General features: G+C 31.5%; 1 protein-coding gene across 10 annotated transcripts in view; it reads left to right on the top strand.

The window, feature by feature from the left end:
* Window positions 1-4,252: 4,252 nt before the first annotated feature.
* LOC143085318 (protocadherin Fat 1-like) overlaps window positions 4,253-18,839 on the top strand; it is a 119,457-nt gene continuing 104,870 nt past the window's right edge. For 7 of the 10 annotated variants that reach the window (XM_076261599.1, XM_076261594.1, XM_076261592.1 and 4 more), the window contains exons 1-2: window positions 4,254-4,377; window positions 10,516-13,868. In XM_076261599.1, the coding sequence (XP_076117714.1) occupies window positions 10,526-13,868 (3,343 nt within the window). In that variant the 5' untranslated portion in view covers window positions 4,254-4,377; window positions 10,516-10,525. Of the gene's footprint in view, window positions 4,378-5,325; window positions 5,417-10,515; window positions 13,869-18,839 lie in introns of those variants that run through there. The other 3 variants (XM_076261597.1, XM_076261598.1, XM_076261590.1) reach the window with 2 other exon arrangements.

Here is an 18,839-nt window from a genome sequence, read left to right as displayed (position 1 = left end):
TTGTCTCTTTCACACATTTCCCGTTTTTGCTGTTTCTGCTCTTTGGTCGGGTTGTTGTCTCTTTCACACATTTCCCGTTTTTGCTGTTTCTGCTCTTTGTCGGGTTGTTGTCTCTTTCACACATTTCCCGTTTTTGCTGTTTCTGCTCTTAGGTTGGGTTGTTGTTTCTTTCACACATTTCCCGTTTTTCAGCTGTTTCTGCTCTTTGGTCCGGTTGTTGTTTCTTTCACGCATTTTCCGTTTTTCAGCTGTTTCTGCTCTTTGGTCGGGTTGTTGTCTCTTTCACACATTTCCCGTTTTTGCTGTTTCTGCTCTTAGGTCGGGTTGTTGTCTCTTTCACACACTTCCCGTTTTTTGCTGTTCTGCTCTTTGGTCAGGTTGTTGTTTCTTTCACACATTTCCCGTTTTTCAGCTGTTTCTGCTCTTTGGTCGGGTTGTTGTCTCTTTCACACATTTCCCGTTTTTGCTATTTCTGCTCTTTGGTCGGGTTATTGTCTCTTTCGCATATCTCCCGTTTTTGCTGTTTCTGCTCTTTGGTTGGGCTGTTGTCTCTTTCACACATTAGAACATTTCCATTCCCAAAATTCAGCTTAACCCGTGATTATGTCTTATTTATTTCTATATGAAACTATCTGAAACTTCTCATCAAAAGTTGTTCATTTAAGCTCGAAATAATTTTTATTTCCTCTATAAAGGCTCCATACAAAGCTCAACTCTTTTTTTTCTTAAATCTGTCTAAGCGGTGATAATTTATTAATGAAAAGGCAAGTAAACTTATACAAACAAATGCCAAATATATCTCTAGAATAACTGGAAAATGAACAAAATTTAAAAAAAAAATCCAGAGCTGTTATTAGGTAAAACTATGCCAACCACAAACAGTCTCAGCTATAGACCTCTAGGGGAGGGATTTTCTCGCTGTCACGGTTCAGTGGAGACCCATTGGTGGCCAACCGGGCTGTTTTCTGCTGTTTTGTCGTGTTGTTGTCTATCATTTGACACATCCTTAATTGCAATGGTGAATTTTATCTTATAGCATGTTCATAAAACAGTTACTGTGCATCTATCGAATATATGCTCGGTATCTAGAAAGTGGCGGACTACGATAATTTTATTCTATTAAAATCTAAATATTCAACGAAAGATAACTCTTAGACATAAATTGATTTTTCTAATATTTTGATTTGTCTGGAAGAGTCAGTACTCGTGAAATCGTTTTTGGCCATCAATATCTGAATGTGCCAGTCCTTATCTATGGAATCTTAAGTGTTTGTCCTTCTTGATTCGTTAAGGCTATTGTTATGTGCTTTGGCATTGTAAGGAAATAAATGGTAGCAAACAATGTTCTTGAGAACTAAAATTAAGTGATATTCATTCCTTCTTCATTTAATAATTTCCTGTAACATAAAGCCACGCACAATGTTCCTATGATGTCAATTATACAATGTAAGAATGATTTTTAAAAAGCCATGATAAAAAATACATTGTGTATATCATGGGGTTGTTTACAATTAACTGAGTGCATCTGCTGTACATGAAGGTTTATAAATAATAAATATTCCAAAAACTTCAATTTCTCATCCATAAAAATGATCCTTTTAGTTATAAATTTTGACATTGAACTTCTTTAACATCACAAAACAATGCGCAGTAAAACTAAAGCAAAAAGTCAGTGTATCATATATTTTTATTTTCTTGAATCTTAGATATTGTTTACAATTTTAATATTACTATGTAATTTTTACTCTTAAGGAAGTTCGCTACTCAGTTTCAAAATAACAAGCTTTTAATAACACTAGTACATATTGAAAGAGGATTAATGAAGGAACAAAAAAGGCAAAAGAAATGTATATACGATTCGAGATAATAGCCGTTGAAATTTTGGCGGGAAAATTTTCTCTCTTGATTTTTCTTAGCTTTTTCATTGACGGGTTTAAGTTCTCAAAAACTATTAAAAAAATAACAAGGATTTTATAAGAGTTTAACAAATGGCTAATAATTATACATGTAAAAGATTTATAAGATAAAAAGTGGGGGTCAATGGGCAATTTTTTTTAAGGCATTCAAATAGATAAAACCAGAGGATTCCAAAAATCTGACAAAAATCCCAAGCATGACAAGCGAATATCCTTAATATGCATGTTATAGAAATCTTGAGTTCTGATCGAAATCCATATATGAACAAAATATTTGTTCCGAAGAAACTGATAGTCACAAGAGCCAAAATACCGATATGAACTATATTGTATTATATTTCATCCAGTGTGTTGGACACTTTCTAATGCATGGCAATGGATAACATTATATATTGTGAGATGTCCATATATATAGAACTTTATTATGTAAGTTCTTTTGAACAGATGTATGGGGGAATATGTATTGCGTCACATATATTATTCGATAAATGTATTCCTTCCCATGATTAAGAGCTAGGCAAATTTTGCTCGTTTATTTATAATATTTTTTATGTTTTTTGGAACGATGTTGTGGCCTTGGAAAAAAATTATCATTCATATAAACACTTTTCATACTGAATGGGCAGTTCTTTTGGACGTAAGTCGTTCATCCTCAAAAACTGAATCCGCGTTTTGGTGAATATACCATTGCTTCTCCTTTAATCAACTCAAATGATCCCGATAAAGCATTTTGTCTCCATTTGGTTATAAAAAAGATGTGGTATGATTTTCCTATGAGACAACTCTTCAAAATAAACGGGCCAAATGACACAGAAATTAACAACTCAGTATATGTGACCGTACGGCATTCACCGATGAGCAAAGCCCATTCCGCACAGTGGCGGATCCAGGTGGGGGGGGGGGGTTCCGGGGGTGCGCACCCCCCCTTTATTTTTTCCGATCAATGCATTTGTATCGGGACATATGTTTTGCACCCCCCCCTTTGCCCTGGGTGCCCTGGGTTAGCACCCCCCCTTTCGAAAATTCCTGCATCCGCCCCTGCCGCATAGTCAGCTACAAAAGACCCCGAAATGACAATGTAAAACAATTCAAACGAGAAAACTAACGACCTTATATCGGTACAAAATAATTAACGAAAAATAAATATGTGACACATCAACAAACGACAACCACTGAAGTACAGGCTCCTAACTTGGGATAAGCACTTTGGTGGCACGGTAGTATTTGCATTCCAGAATTTAGGTTGCTCTTTTGTGTACCTACTTAGGTAAATGTATCTAAACAGTGTGATTGGACAAAAAATACAGTATCAACTGAACATACTTTTCCAAACTGAGGGATGAATCAGGTGTAGAAAAATATGAAATAATTTTACATACAGATGAAAATGAATTTTTGAGAATTTTTTTAAATTTTGTATTCACTGCACCATAAAATACCTAAAAGTACTAGTGACCTTAGGTTTTTAAAAATAGCAAAAAAAGTAAACGGTCATGATACATATTCAAATTTATTTCTGAATAGTAAAATGAAAGTACTTCAGTTAACTGTGAATGTAGAATTTTTTGCAGTGTTATAGAGTGGTGAAAATTCTAAAAAGGCTAGCATTATCCCTTATGGAGCAGGAAATACTACGCACGCACCCTTAATTACGTACTGAATATAAAACCTAGGTTTTAAATTTTTCAGTATACGGATATGGATAGTAAATTGCACATTGCTAGAAAAGAAAGAAATATTGATGTCATTGTCAAATACGTAAATAAAGTAATACAAATATACAGGAAATACTAAAAAATAAATAAAAAAGCAGTGATAAACAAAATTGTAATCTGTTACCGAGGCCCTATGATAATACTATAAGTAGTTCACACGCAACTCAGCGTAGAATTTTTATTTTCTACGAAAATGAGTTACCTTTCTTTGATCTTTTTTTCTCCAAAAAGTCAAGTACATTTCTTTCATTAGCACCAGATTGGAAATGTCTTATCCCTTTTATCATACACCCCCTTATATTAAAGCAACTTTCTTAGATTTATACCATCGAAAAGTCCCAGGGAGAAAAATGCACCTTTTTATAGTTAGCGGGAATTTCATTCATGAAAATAGTGCTTCCCTTTGTGGGAGGAGTCAGATATATTCATGCGAGTAAAAACGAAAGTAGCACACAAAGCCTTATTTTTTTGTAATGGAATTGAATTTCGTTATGGCAGTTTAAAATTCCTCCGTATGTAATTATAGGATAGGTAATTTTGTATTTTAAGAAACTGAACAGTGAAATCGATCAATAAAAAAGCATCAAAACATAACATACTTGGGTATATATTGCCGATTTACGTCTTCCGGAACATTGTCAGGAACATTCAATGTTATGCACAGGTGTTTGAAAGTCGGAATACACATTACAAATATAGTTATTGTTTATTTACACCAAAAATGGATTTGATTATTACTTTGAAGGGTAATGTTATTTATTTATTTTATATCTTGTATATTTATAGCAAAAGAGCATCTACCGGGATCGTTAAAACTGTCAAAACACGCTTGACGGTGACAAAAAAATCTAAACACAACAAGCTACCTTTACCGTTCAAATTTTGTCTCCGTTGAATAGGATTTATTATTAGATATTTCTTTAAGGATTTCTTTAAAAAAAAAAAACAGTAATTTTCTTTTAAATTTCGTATCCTATAATCTAGATTTTTTACAAAAAAAAAAATCGTTTTTCTAAACGCATTTTATAGTTATCCATTTCACCTAAGTTTCAAAGGTAAAATTATATAGATTATAATAAATGGAACGTTTCTTTAAGAAGGACAAAGAAGGTTAAAAGTTGTTTTATACTGTTCTTGATTTCAGAATAAATATTGTTTTGTCAGGTTTCCGATGCAGTCATTTAATTATTACTGAAATAAAATATTTCTTGAGGGAAAACAAATAATTTTACAATTGAGATTAGGACTTGTACTAAAAAAATGTATCTTAGGTTAATAAAAAATATACTAATAATAATTGGTAACATTTACATTATGATTTCCATTTTATCGATTGATTATTAATAGTTTTACTTTAAAAGTCAAACATCTTAGAAACAAGCATATATCATGTATACAGACAGACCCTTTCATTAATTTTCAATACACATTCAATAACCAGATATAAACCCTTTATTGTGTCGATTAGCTTATGAAGAGTCTAACTCAGTGGGATTTTGTTTAGGAGAAACTGGCCTGGTGAAAACCAGACCCATTATCACTTAGTTAAGATAATAATCAGTCTGTCCAGCTGATTTTTACCTGTACACTAGCCTTTTGATGTTTACCTGTGATGAAAATAAACCTTTCAAAACCTTATCTTAAAGTAGATTGTTATCTGTCTTGTGTAACACCTATATACATGTACCTGTAATGCTATGCTGTGTATCAGAGATTGTAAACATACAAGCATTTTGGTTGGTTTGACATATTTGTAAATGGATTATACAACAGTTTAATATTTTGGTAAGTTTAAAAAACCTTTTTACTAAGAAAATGGAAAAAAATGTTTTTTCACATATTTTTGCAGTGTTTTTTGAAACTGACAAATAGAAATAATATATCAGAAGTTGTGGGTTAGCCTTGTTAATAATTCAGTCAGTTAAAATCCTTTGTTAATACCGACAAAACCCTTTTGATTTTTAAACAGGCAAAAGTGAAAACCTCCCCCACCAAAAAACATGATTGGAAAGAATGCTACTTTTAAAAGATACTTTAATGGAAACTAGACCTACACATTAGAAAATATTTTTTAAGAAACATGTATTTTCCTCAATATGATATTGCATATGTATGTGACCCTTAATTGCAATACACTTGTACTTGTAATTTATATATGTAAAAAATATATGTATTTGTAATCCACCAAATTTATATTTGTTTAGTAAATTTGGTAAAGATCTCATCAAAGGAATTTTGATGCTTTTGTATATATATATATATATTTAAAAAAAAAAATGTAGGAGATAATACTTTTCACAATTGTTTGCAATCTATCTGTGAAACATATTTAATAAAGTCCTTACACTATAGTCATGAGAATAGTACATGCACTATAGTGTTAAAACAGGGTTACAACTAAATGAGGTAAGTTTGGTTAAATACAACAAATTTAAAAAAAAAACTTTCAACCTGTATTTTGTTTTTTTCTAATCCTTTAAAAACACTACCTCTAACATGTCTAAGTAAAATTTCTTACAAATTATCAAAACAAGTTTAAAGTTTTGAAAGAATCTTTCAAAAAAAACTTGATACTGTTCAACCCTGCTGTAAACGCAGAAAAGTTTGACCCAGAGTCCATTTCAAAATATATGACATAATGTTAGTTCCTAGATCTTATTCAGATATTGAGAATTAGCACGCAAACTAGATTGTTTTACTTTATACAAATAGTTTATGCTAACGCCCTAACTTGGTGAAAAAATAGTGGCAAAAATCCTGGAAAAAACAGATTTTGGAAAGGAAAGGAATCAAGTTAAACAATACAATGAAAAAAATTGTAGAAAAGGTTTTTTTTAATGATTATATTTAGAAAGTGGATTCATATATTTTATTTTATTACACAGTAAAATGATAAGAAAACCAATTAATTTCTTCAAGCTCTTAAATTTAATTGTGCAGAGTTATTCAAACCTGAATTTCGAATTTGATAACTTGTCTTCAATCAATTAGATGTACCTTTATATATATTCAGAATAGATATGTTCTTAAAAATTTGAAGGGGACAAAAAGATTGAATTGCCTTTGTAAGATTTGACCTAGACAGTTTTGAAATTGACTTTTGTTGTGTCAAAGATCTATTGATTTCTTTTACCTTTTTGACAGAAAACCTACTGACATTTTAATTAATTCACAAAGAGACAAAAACAATTATCCACTGAGTCTTAAAAGGGGAATCATACATGTAATTCTGTATAAGAAAATTGGGTCATTGTGGTTTAAATATATATTATTACATAGATTTTTTACCTAACCCTTGATGAGGAGGTACAAATGGAATATTGTAATTCTTACTGACCTACATGTAGTTTACTACATGATTTTGTTAACTAGTACATTTTTTGTACACACAATTGAATAATTACATTATATCATTAAAGATTTAGCCTGGATAAGTCCTATATAGATTTACTGGTTTCTGTTAGTACTTGTCCTCAATTTTTTACTCAGCAAATCAGAACTCGTATCAAGTATACCTACATGATAGATCAGAAGTACTGTGTTGAGAATAAGCTTAAGCAGATTGGACATGTGGTCATTCAAGTATACTATTTCTGTAAGCTAAGTTTGAACAAAAGTACAAATAGTACAGGAAATTTTTATCTCTGTGTCATGATCTTGACATTGGGGTCACTTGTTAATAATGGTTTTAGCTGACCTTGTCCAAATGCCAAAATATATCCTTTGTCAAAACTTAAAACTGTCATGCAATTGAACCTTTTCTATTTGTGATTTTAAAGCAAAAAGACCCAACTTTATACATATGTCATAGATTACACACAGGTGTAACGAAGGTCATTATCGGTGACAATCTATGGATTAAAAGAAACCTCCGTTGATAGTTATAAATGTATATAAATATGGATATATCTAGACCTTGAACAAAGCTAACTTTAATCGTTTGAATTTACTAATTTCATAGATACACAAATATGTTATTATACATTGTGAAAGAGATAAATCGTCTTTTTCAACCAGATAAAAAAATGCTTTATAATTATGGGTAAGGCTGACTACGTCATTTGGTCTCTGGTCACACTGGTGGAGATTTGTTCAATTTGGAAAATAGTCTCTTTTTTATCATGTTTATATTAATTGTAATATTGTTAGATGGAGTATGCATGAAAATATGAAATGTCCCTTTTTTATTTCTTCATTCATTTATTCAACCTATACTGCACTGTAAGGTGTAAATATCTTGTGACAAAATTTAGGAAAAATGATGTAAATTTACAGAACATGTTTTAAGGCCATGAAAGTTAAACATAACAGGAAGCAGGGGGACTGTCTAGGGTTAAATTTTAACGTTACCATAAATTATGCTGACTAAAGACATGTTTCATAATGTTATTTGTGACATAACGTAACAAACATACCTTGTATGTCTATGTAATATATAGCATTAAGGCACGCGGAAAGTATTTTAGGAAAAGTTCTTTTTGACCGATTTAAAAACTTTTTGCCAGATTGTATTCATTTATTTTCTTAAATGGGGACTTCAGACACTTACCAAGTATAAATGATAAACATAAGAATATGTACATGTAGTTATGTTGTATTTATAATTTCTGATAAGACAGGCTGGTGTATGACTAAATGAAGAACCAAAGATATCAGACACTACCAAACCAAAATGATTTCAATACAAAATTTTTTATACACAGTTTTAAAAATGGGATAGTTAGATTAAATAGGTAAAAAATGTAAACACAAATTTTTGGATTGCCAAACAAACACAGCCTCTTATCCACACCAAAATAAGTACAAACAAGACCTGACTGAATAAACTCCATAGAGGACAGAGATTAGCAAGTAATGAGGTAAAAAAGCAAAAAGGCAAGATTCGGACTTAAGATTCCTGACTAACACAAAAACACATACTACAAGACTTTTTAAGATCAGATTTGAATAAAATATATTTGTTATCTGAAATTTGAATGCAAATGCCTTTAGCTAACCGATTTACAAACTCCTGTGTAAAAAGTTGCATACAGATAATAATACTAGGAAAAGCATAATCTGTCTGACTGATCCTGCTGATAGGACTAAAAATGAATTGGAAAATCAGATTTTCATGTCATGCTCTAATACAGTTGTGATAAAATTTTTCAATGCCGTTTTTAATCGATTTTCTGTAATTATGTAATAGGTGCAGTGCATACATGAGTCATTAAATGTTAGTTGTATTATTGTCATGCCGAGTGGTTGACATGTATCAAAATGTCCGATTGTGTAGCGTTTACATTCCAAAAGGGTAACAGGTGTGCAGGATTGACAAAATAAAAGATCAAAACATCTTTTCTCCATATTTGCATTTTCAGCAAATTTATTGAATTTAACAATTGCATTCATGAAAATTCATTGTCAAAATGTCAAAATAGTCTTGGATCAGAGAATTTTTTAATTAAATGTGGTTTAATAAAAAAAAAATGTATTTTGATTTTCACTGTCTGCTTTTGAGATGATATTCCCAATCCTCTGTTTTTGTTGCATCGTTGGGTTGCTACCTCACTGACATATACCCCTCATCCCCTTTGATTAATGCTTGATGTATTATCTATACATGAACTTTAACAATTCACTGTAATAACCTGGGAACAGTATATGTTCCTGTAATAACAAATAATAAATTTTCAGACAGACAAGATGTCAACTAGTTTGGAATTTTCCTATATATACTGTTAAAAAGCGAACATCTTTTGAATAGTGTTTACATTTAAGGCTGGGTTATTTTGAATAATCCTTACAAGTCTAAAGAAATATCAATAAACTGCACCTACAGGTGTGCTCAACCTTAAAAATGTGTTACTTATTTAGGGTATACATGCAGAAAATGAAATCACAAGCTTTTAATATTGAATTAGTGGTTGTGTCTTCAGATTTTAGGACAAAAATTAGAATTAATAGGTAAATCGGATTAAACTTATGTCTGTTTCGTCACACCTGCATAAAAGGATAAATACACATAATAGGATTGGACTTAGAATAGATTATATTAATAAATACATACAGCAAACATACCCCAGACTAGCTAACATATAATATGGACGTTATTTAGTTCATCATTTTCTGGTCTGAAAATCAAACATGACCATAATTTACTGATCAAATATTTGATTACTGTCTATCGCTTAACAATATAAGATGGCAGTTTGGGGTTTGATTTTGAAGTATAGGAAATTGCTCTCTTATAATTTCAATGACATGCTCACTTATATAAGCTAATATTGTTTTGTTTGGTTTTAAATTTCTGAAGAGCAAACTCTTGAGATGATTATGACAGTTATAAGCGTTACATAACTTTATAACATGTGTGGGTCTCCCTTAAGCTATTTTTACATTTAGAATACTTGTAACACATTACCTTAATTGAAATAGCCATTAGTAGTAGATAGATAAGTCTAAAGGAGACATTGACAGGTAGAGTATGTTAATGTAATGTCTGTTTAATGCAAAAGCCTTAATTTAGTTCCAACTTCAAATAAAATCTTTACATATCCTTAAAGCTTAAACAGGCATTCTTAGATTTCATTCCAAGATCATGTATACATACAAAATAGATTGCTTGACCAACTTGTAGGGACCGTTGATAATTGGTATGATTTCTGTATTTGTTGTTCTATATAAGTGCCTACTGAAAAAAAGAAGAAATCTGTAATTGTTTGTTTGGAAACCTGCATTCTGAAATTCAAATCAAGTTTTAAAATTGATTATCTCTCACATGCAAAAAGCCTCATATGGTTCTTCCATTATTTTAACCATGTCTCCCCCTTTTTTGATAAATTTATATGAGTATTTAGATTTCCTTCTGACTAACTCATTGGTAAACTTTTATTTCTTTCCAGATATGTGACAATGGGCGAGAGATACAAGGGGGGATGGTGGAAGTCTTACCATGGCACCTGGCTGTATGTGTGGAGTCTATTCTTGCTCCAGTTGGCTTCCTCGAGCTCCGCCTTGGTTTTGAGTGACAACTTTAATTTTACACGAGACACATACAATGCAACTATCTACGAAAAAGCACCAGGAAAGACGTATGTCACGTCTTCTCATAAAATGGGAATTACTGTTTCCAACCCATGGCTATCCGTAAATTATAAAATATTTGATGGTGACAATTTAAATGTGTTCAAAGCAGAAGAATATCGGGTTGGTGATTTCTATTTTCTCAGAGTAAGGACACTTACAAGTAGTCATGGGATACTAAATAGAGAGTTGGAAAGTCGATATCATTTAAAAATTAAAGCTGTAGGTAAAATAGAGCCAGGAATAACAAAAACAGCAACATGTGATCTCATTATAAATGTTTTGGATGAGAACGATTTGCATCCATTGTTTGACAAAGAGACATATGATGTATCTGTCGGTGAAAACGCACCAGTACATTCCAGTATAGTACAGGTATCGGCCTCTGATGGAGATATCGGGATTAATGCAGAAATTTATTATAGTTTTATAAAGAAGACAGATTATTTTGCCATTCATCCAACAAGTGGAGTGATAACTGTTACTAAACAGTTGAATTATTTAGTTCAAGCTAAATATGACCTTGAAGTAGAAGCTCAAGATCGGGGACCAAAAACTTTAAGGAATGGTGATTTGAGAAAAGCTTTAGTTCGTATAACTATCACTCCTGCAAATTTCTTTGCACCCGATATAAAAGTAAAGAAATTGCCGTTTCATCATATGAAAAATATTGTTGGTACTTCTTTTGCCATTTTGACAGTGACCGATTCAGACATAGGAACAAATGGACTTATACAAAGTGTCAAAATTGTATCAGGTGACAAAGACAATCATTTTAAAATTGTTAAAAGTGCCATATCGGATGAGTATTTACTTATCTTAAATCAGTCTGTGATTATTAGTGACAATTCAGTGTCAGATTTAGACTTGACCTTGACAGTTGAAGCAACTGATACTGGTAGTCCTTCAAAAAAATCATCCAAACCAATCAAAATAAACATTGATTTAGGTCTAAATGGAGCTCCTAAATTTATCTCCGATTCTTACCAAGCATCTATTGAGGAGTCGGTACCCATTGACACATCAGTAATCCATTTAAGTGCAACAAAGGACAAATTTAACAGAAATTCGGAAATTATTTACAAAATTGTTGCAGGAAATGATGAAAATTGGTTCTCTGTCAATAAAGTAACAGGCTTAATAGAAACAAATGGAGATGTTGATGCTGAGGTCAGTTCAGAGGTCATCCTGACTATTTTAGCGAAAGATAAAATTAGTCACCAAACTTCAACGACCAATCTTACTGTTACAATACTAGATTGTAATGATAACCCACCTAAATTTGATATAAAAGAAACTGATATTTCATTTGAGGAAAATCTTACGATTGGTTCAATAGTTTACAAAGTTCATGCTATCGATCCTGACAAAGGTGACAATGGCATTGTTAGTTACTCTATCCGAAATCTCCAAAATGTTCCGTTTGAAATTGATCATTTTACGGGAGAAATAAAAACAACTAAAGTTTTAGATTATGAAACAATGAAAAGAAATTACCCAGTTTACATTGCAGCATCAGACTGGGGCAAACCATTCAAAATGGAATCTTACATCACTTTAAATTTTCATCTACGAAATATTAATGACAACAAACCACTTTTCGAAAAATCTTCATGTTCTGGTTACCTGTCCAGAGATGCACCAGTTGACACTTCTGTTACTGTTATAACTGCCGTAGACTTCGACAACAGTATAATAACATACAACATCGAAGAAGGTAATAATGATGGATGCTTTGAATTGATTCCAAGCACTGGTTTACTATCTTTGAATTGCTCCCTTTCAGATGACTCAACAGATAAACGTACTCTTAAGATAACAGCATCAGATGGAAAGTTCACATCCGAATCTGTCAAAATTGATATCACCTTGGTAAATAACAAAAGGAACTCTCAGTTAGCAAATTCTGATGCTAATATTGTTTGTGCTTCCACCAATGCCACTATGGAACTCTCAAAACTGATGCAAATCTCCCGCCTTAATAACGAAGGAATAAGTGAACAAATTATAGAAAGCCCAAATCTAAATCTTCAAAACTTTCACGCCCCAATCTTTAACTTATCAAATGTACAACATTTGAAAGTGGATGAATCTGCAGCAGTCGACACACTTTTAACACAGATTGTGGCTCATGATGACGACAAAGGATATAACGGATTGGTTGTTTATGTTATCGTTGCTGGGGACCCTTATGATCAGTTTACATTGGATTTACATAATGGAAGTTTGTTCATCAGTTCTGCTCTGGATCGTGAAAGTATTGCCAAATATGATTTAGAAATAAGAATTACTGATTCTGCCCCTTTGGAATTAAGAAAATCCGCCAGTATGAACATTACTGTAGAAATTATCGATGCAAATGATAACCCACCGGTCTTTGAAAAGGAAAAATATGAAACTGAAGTTTCTGAAAGTATTGGATTTAATGCAACTATCTTGCAAGTTTTTGCTGAAGATAAAGATGAAGGAGAAAACAGTAGAATTCAGTATTGGATAATGGCAGACATGCCTGAGTTCTTCATCAATCCTGGTAACGGAATAATCACAGTGAAAAAGTCTCTTGATAGGGAGCTTCATGATGTATATTATATCCCAGTGTTAGCTCGTGATCATGGATCACCATCCCACTCCGCTACTACAACTGTTACTTTAAATATCTTGGATGAGAATGATAATATACCAAAGTTTGTCCCAGAAAATTATGATCTGAAGGTGCGTGAGGATTTACCTGTCGGATCAGTCATTACAACGGTCAAGGCCATCGATGATGATGCTGAAGAAAATGGAAGGCTTGCCTATAAACTGGTTCACGGAACTGACGGAATGTTCGAAATAGAGGAAACAACTGGTACTGTACGTATTGCTAAACAATTGGATTTTCAGACCAAACAAGTGTATAACATCAGTGCTTTTGTTTCTGATGGTGGAAATCCACCTTTAAAATCGGCATGTTTTATAAATATAGAAGTGATGGATGTAAACGAAAATCTACAACCGCCAAAATTCAAAAATTTCTTTGAAATAGGATATATAAATGAAAATATGCCAATAAGTTCTGTTGTATTGCAAGTTAAAGCGATAGATCCTGATGCACAACCAGATGAAAGGAATCCAGTGGTGTATTCCATAAGAGATGGCAGTGGTCTTGGCAGATTTAAAATTGATTTTAATGGTAAGATAACATGATATAAAACATTATTCCTTAGTATTCAAATCAGTACTTTCAATTGCAATTATCACATGAGCACTTGTTCTTGATTAGGACATTTGTCAACTTCTTTAAACTGAGTCATTTTTACTGATACATGTACATGTATAAGACTGTATGACATAAATTTGAAGCAGTTCATCTTACATGTAGGTTAAAATTATGTAATTGGTTGGTTTATGGTATAAAGGTAACTTGATGAAGTCATCAACACTAAACTGACTTTGGTTACCATACAGTGTATCTATAAAGAAGTCATATTTTTATCATACAAGTACATCTCTTTGAAACATAACTTGTATTTTGTATTACCTCAAATCGTCATATTGAAATTTTGAGTTTTTATCTCCTGAAATTTGTTTAAGGTTTTGAATGGCACGAATATATATTAGTGAAAAAAATGTTATCTTGTTTTAAGTACATCTGACACACTTTCATATTATTGATATTTTTACATACATTTTTGTACATAATATATGGTAGATGCAGTCCTTACAAAAAGTCTACAAGCTGTTGCAGTCGGCAATAATGGATTTAAGATAAAGATACATGTACAAGAATAGAGTTAAAACTGTAAAGATATGATTGAATAAAACTTGGCAAATAAAATTGGTCAGGTTAAAAAAAAAACAAACATTTTCATGTTTTTGCAAGAAATTTTCACAAAACACTAAACAAAAAAATATGGTTAAAAAAGACTGACTGTTTGGTGAGGTCTTTGCTTTGGTTGATTTAAAAGACGCAAGGATTTACTGAGGTGAAGCTAAAAACCATAAATCACTCTCAGCATGTAAAACCAATGTATAACCACAATATCAAAGTTCTATTTATGCATGCCTAAGTTAACTGTGCTTTTCTCTGACCTCTTAAATTTTTCTATTTTATCTAGACAAAATGTAACTTTATATGGTTTTGTTTCAAGTTATAGCCCATAAGATTTGGTTTAACAGTTTTCTATTATGGAAATGACCTTTTGATGAGTCAGTTTGAGATTGATATAGTACTGTCGTTAATTAAAGTTATATGCTTGTTCTCAAGTTTTTTCTATTGAAGGGAAATTTTTACAGTTGACAGATGTTAAAAAAAATGTTTATCAAATGGTTAGCAAAGAAATCATGTAATTTCAAATTAAGGCTTTCAAAATCTTGTAAAACTATATCATGTATGTCATGTTTACATGTTTAACTGGAGAGACGAGATAAGTTGTCACAATGTTCTAGAAAAATGACCGCCATATATAGTCAAGAATTTTGTGCAAACTGTTCTTGACCAGTCTTTACACGAAACTTTTTTATTTTAATCTACAGGCCGGGAGCTAAATTTTTTTGTCAATTTTAGTTAGATTCTGTTAGCCTGTCATTTACAGGCCTGAAAGCAATGTTACAATGTTACAATCGTGAAGACTGCTTAACACAGTAAGGATACAGGAAAAAGATAAACAACAAAAGATTAATTACTTCTGATATACAATAAGGATATATAGTAAAGTTACATATCACATTTTCACTGTACCCCTGTGTTGAACATTTAGTACAAGTTTCCTGACAATGGTGGTTGTGTATTCCATTGTAAACATGAAAGTTTTAACATGAGGATGCAAAACTACAAGCTTAGCTTGACAAATGTGGCTGTGTCCTAAAATGGTAAACATTTAATTGTATGTATACCTGTATAAGTATACAATAGTAAAGAATGTGTTTATGTTGATAATAAAGAAAAGAGAAAGTTATTCCATGTAAACATTATGTAGACATGTAGATGTGACATGCCGAGACACAGGTCACCGTGCATGTTATTAGGTAGGACCTAGTGAGTACAAAGACATGTTTACTAATTAAAGGACTCATAATTAGACATCTTTACCTAAAATCTTATCATATTACAGATACACATACATTGTAAACCTTTTTTTCAGACCTTGTGTCTCAGAAAATGAAACAGAACACTCCCCATTCATAAATCTGCCCTATACTATGACGCTTGACAAGCATGGACAGAGCATGTCTCATTTACAAACCATTCATAAAAGTGTGCAGTATTGCACCATATTAGTTACATAAGTACTTTAAATATTCACAAGTTGAATGGGTTTTATATTTTATAAGTATAGATTTAAACTGTTTGTCTTAATTATAGTCATTTGGAAGATAGAACTAGTGACAAGACATTTTTGTCACTCCCAGTGGGGTTCAGTTTTCTGTGGTGTGTGTACATGTATTTTAAAGAATAGAAGGTCTCAATTTAACTAATTATTTTTTTCAATAAAAGACCTGGACATATAAATTAAAACATCAATAAAAATGAATTTTGTGAAGATACTGGTATAAGAATGATATAACATGTATATTTTTTTAATGTAAGGACTATTTAAAAAAATCAACAAGTTTTGTGACACAATTTTTTATTATTTTTTTTTAATTAGAACTTTGTCATACATTGTCATAAATTTCATTATTTTTTTGCACAATCAAGAATTTTTTGGAATAAATTAGAATTTTAAGGCACATTTATATAATTCTCAATCTCCCTTAAAGCTCTATTTTAATGGTTTTAATCTTGTACATTTATCATGTTTGTAAATTATTTATGTTTGTAAAATTTGAAAAGTGACATAAGGTAAAATGTCAACACTCTTGCTCATACATGTTTGATTAGACATGGGAAAGAGTCATTGTCTACCCTGTGGGGATTTTGTGGTAAACACTAGGGATATGATATAAAGAAAATTACCTTATTCTTGCCTACCCATGTTTAATGGTTGTTTTTTTTTTTTAAATAAGCATGGACCCTTTCCAACTTGATTTTTTTTTATGGAGATGTGACAAATTTTAATGACTATAAATTGCAATTGCTTTTTTGACTAAACCTCTGGAACCAGCAAATATGTTTTCCAATAATTCCTTGGGATAAGTAGTCAAATGTGAACAAAAAAATTATAAAGGAGACTCAACTTTCTTCACTTTCTAAGTGTTTGGAAGACTTGTCCTGCTAGAACTTGACCAATTTCGATATTTTGCGAAATGTTACTCAATATTGCCAATTTTGTCTTTCTCCAGAAAGTGAGTAATAAGACCATCACATGTATTGTCAGATCACTCGTCCATACCCTAGGATTTACTTTTTTTTATCTTCATTGTTAAGAAATCCGGCTTTAAAACCATAGAAACTATTTTCCATATAAATACAATGTATAATAGTACTCAATCATGTATAATGAGTTATTATGACAGGGTTAAATCTGAGTTCAGTTCCTCTGTGGGAAAGCAACCTTTGATTTTCTGTAGTAAAAGGACAGAGCCATTAGTAGTTAAATCATTGTATACAACTGTTTTATTGGTTATCTCTGTATAAACTTGCGTCACTATAAATTTCAGTGTATAAATCATAATTAAGTAAAGTGACAGTTACATGTATATGCAATCCTTTTTGTTTTTAGTCCTTATGAGATTAGTTAACTCAGCATTTTTTGTTGAATTGAATTTGTTGTATCTGACATTCTCTTAAACTTGTGAATGAAGAGCAATTTTAACATCTATTTCTCTTTACCACTCTTAAAATTTAGTTAAATATATATTTCTGTTAGAGTAATTAATACCAGAGTAAATTCTTTTTAATAAAAATTGTGAAAAAAGGTATTTGATCATGTTGATAGGTCAATCAGACTGTAACAGTTCCCCTTACACAATATTAAAAGAGTCCCTGCCCACAGAATTTCAATACAAAATACCCACTACCTGACTGCATAGTGTATCGATACATGCTAATCTTACAGACCATTTTTGAAGCCCTGTGCAACTTATTAATTGGGAGGGCTGCTGCTCATTGGAATTTCATCAATACAGTAAAATTGCAGCTCTATATATAAGTATATATATATAATGTATCAAGATTTTTTGCTTACATCCTCTCAGAATTATAAAGATACATGTAATGTTCAGGTTAAAAACACAGTAGAAATATTCAAAGGTTTTCTTTGTCATATTTTTAATATCTATAATATTACAATTCATTTCACTGCAATCTGCAGTGCAGTGTTAATAATTATTACAAATATGGCCATTGAAAGGCTTATGTTAGGTTTAATCTTATCACAATACCAATTTATATACCACAACTATTATATATCAGTGAAGTTAATATTAAGATTGATGTAACATATTGTTATGAAACTTCGTAAAACCACAGTCCACAGATGTGTATAACAACCAAGATTAACCGATTTATTATACGTAGGTGTTCCGATGACTGTACTGCCGAGACCCTGTTCATTAGTGTTCAGTAAAAACGTAATGCAAGGTAGAAATGAAAATGAAAGTAAACAAGGCACCAATATTTTAATCTTTTAAAGGTTACCTTTTGAAAGTAAACACCTTTGCACCAAATTAATGTTTTCTCAGGTAAAGACACATTCAAATTCATTCACGATTTTTTTACCAACTCATTTTTTAAGCAGATAATACCATTCATATGTTAATATGGTATTAATAGGTGTTTATATTAGGTTTATTTTTATTTGAACACACCAAGTATTAAAACCTTATATTTCATGTACAAATGTACCCCTCCTTTTTAAATCTAAAGGATTGCCTTCTAATTTAGAAATCATTATAAAAAAGATAAAATTGACTTGTCAGATGCGGATGTGTCTGGAGTTAGTGAATTTGTTAGTTCATCTGATAGTTTTAATCAAACATCCCTGTATACCTTCATTGGCTTCATCATTTTGGGGTTATTTTTTTAAAACTTTCAGTAAGTTTGCAAAATAAACAAAGAATTTACATTAGAACCGACTGGTCTAAAATATTACATGTCTCATTTTCCAGAGCTTAAAAAGTTACAGTCCGCTCGTTCTTCATTATTCATGCCTGGAGGTATCAAAAACTTTACTCTTCTTATTATGCTTTATGATAAGTACTTCTTGCTGTTTTGTAGGAA

Source organism: Mytilus galloprovincialis, chromosome 8, assembly GCF_965363235.1.
Source record: "Mytilus galloprovincialis chromosome 8, xbMytGall1.hap1.1, whole genome shotgun sequence".
NCBI classification, from domain to species: domain Eukaryota; kingdom Metazoa; phylum Mollusca; class Bivalvia; order Mytilida; family Mytilidae; genus Mytilus; species Mytilus galloprovincialis.
This window is presented reverse-complemented; position numbering and strand designations above follow the sequence as displayed.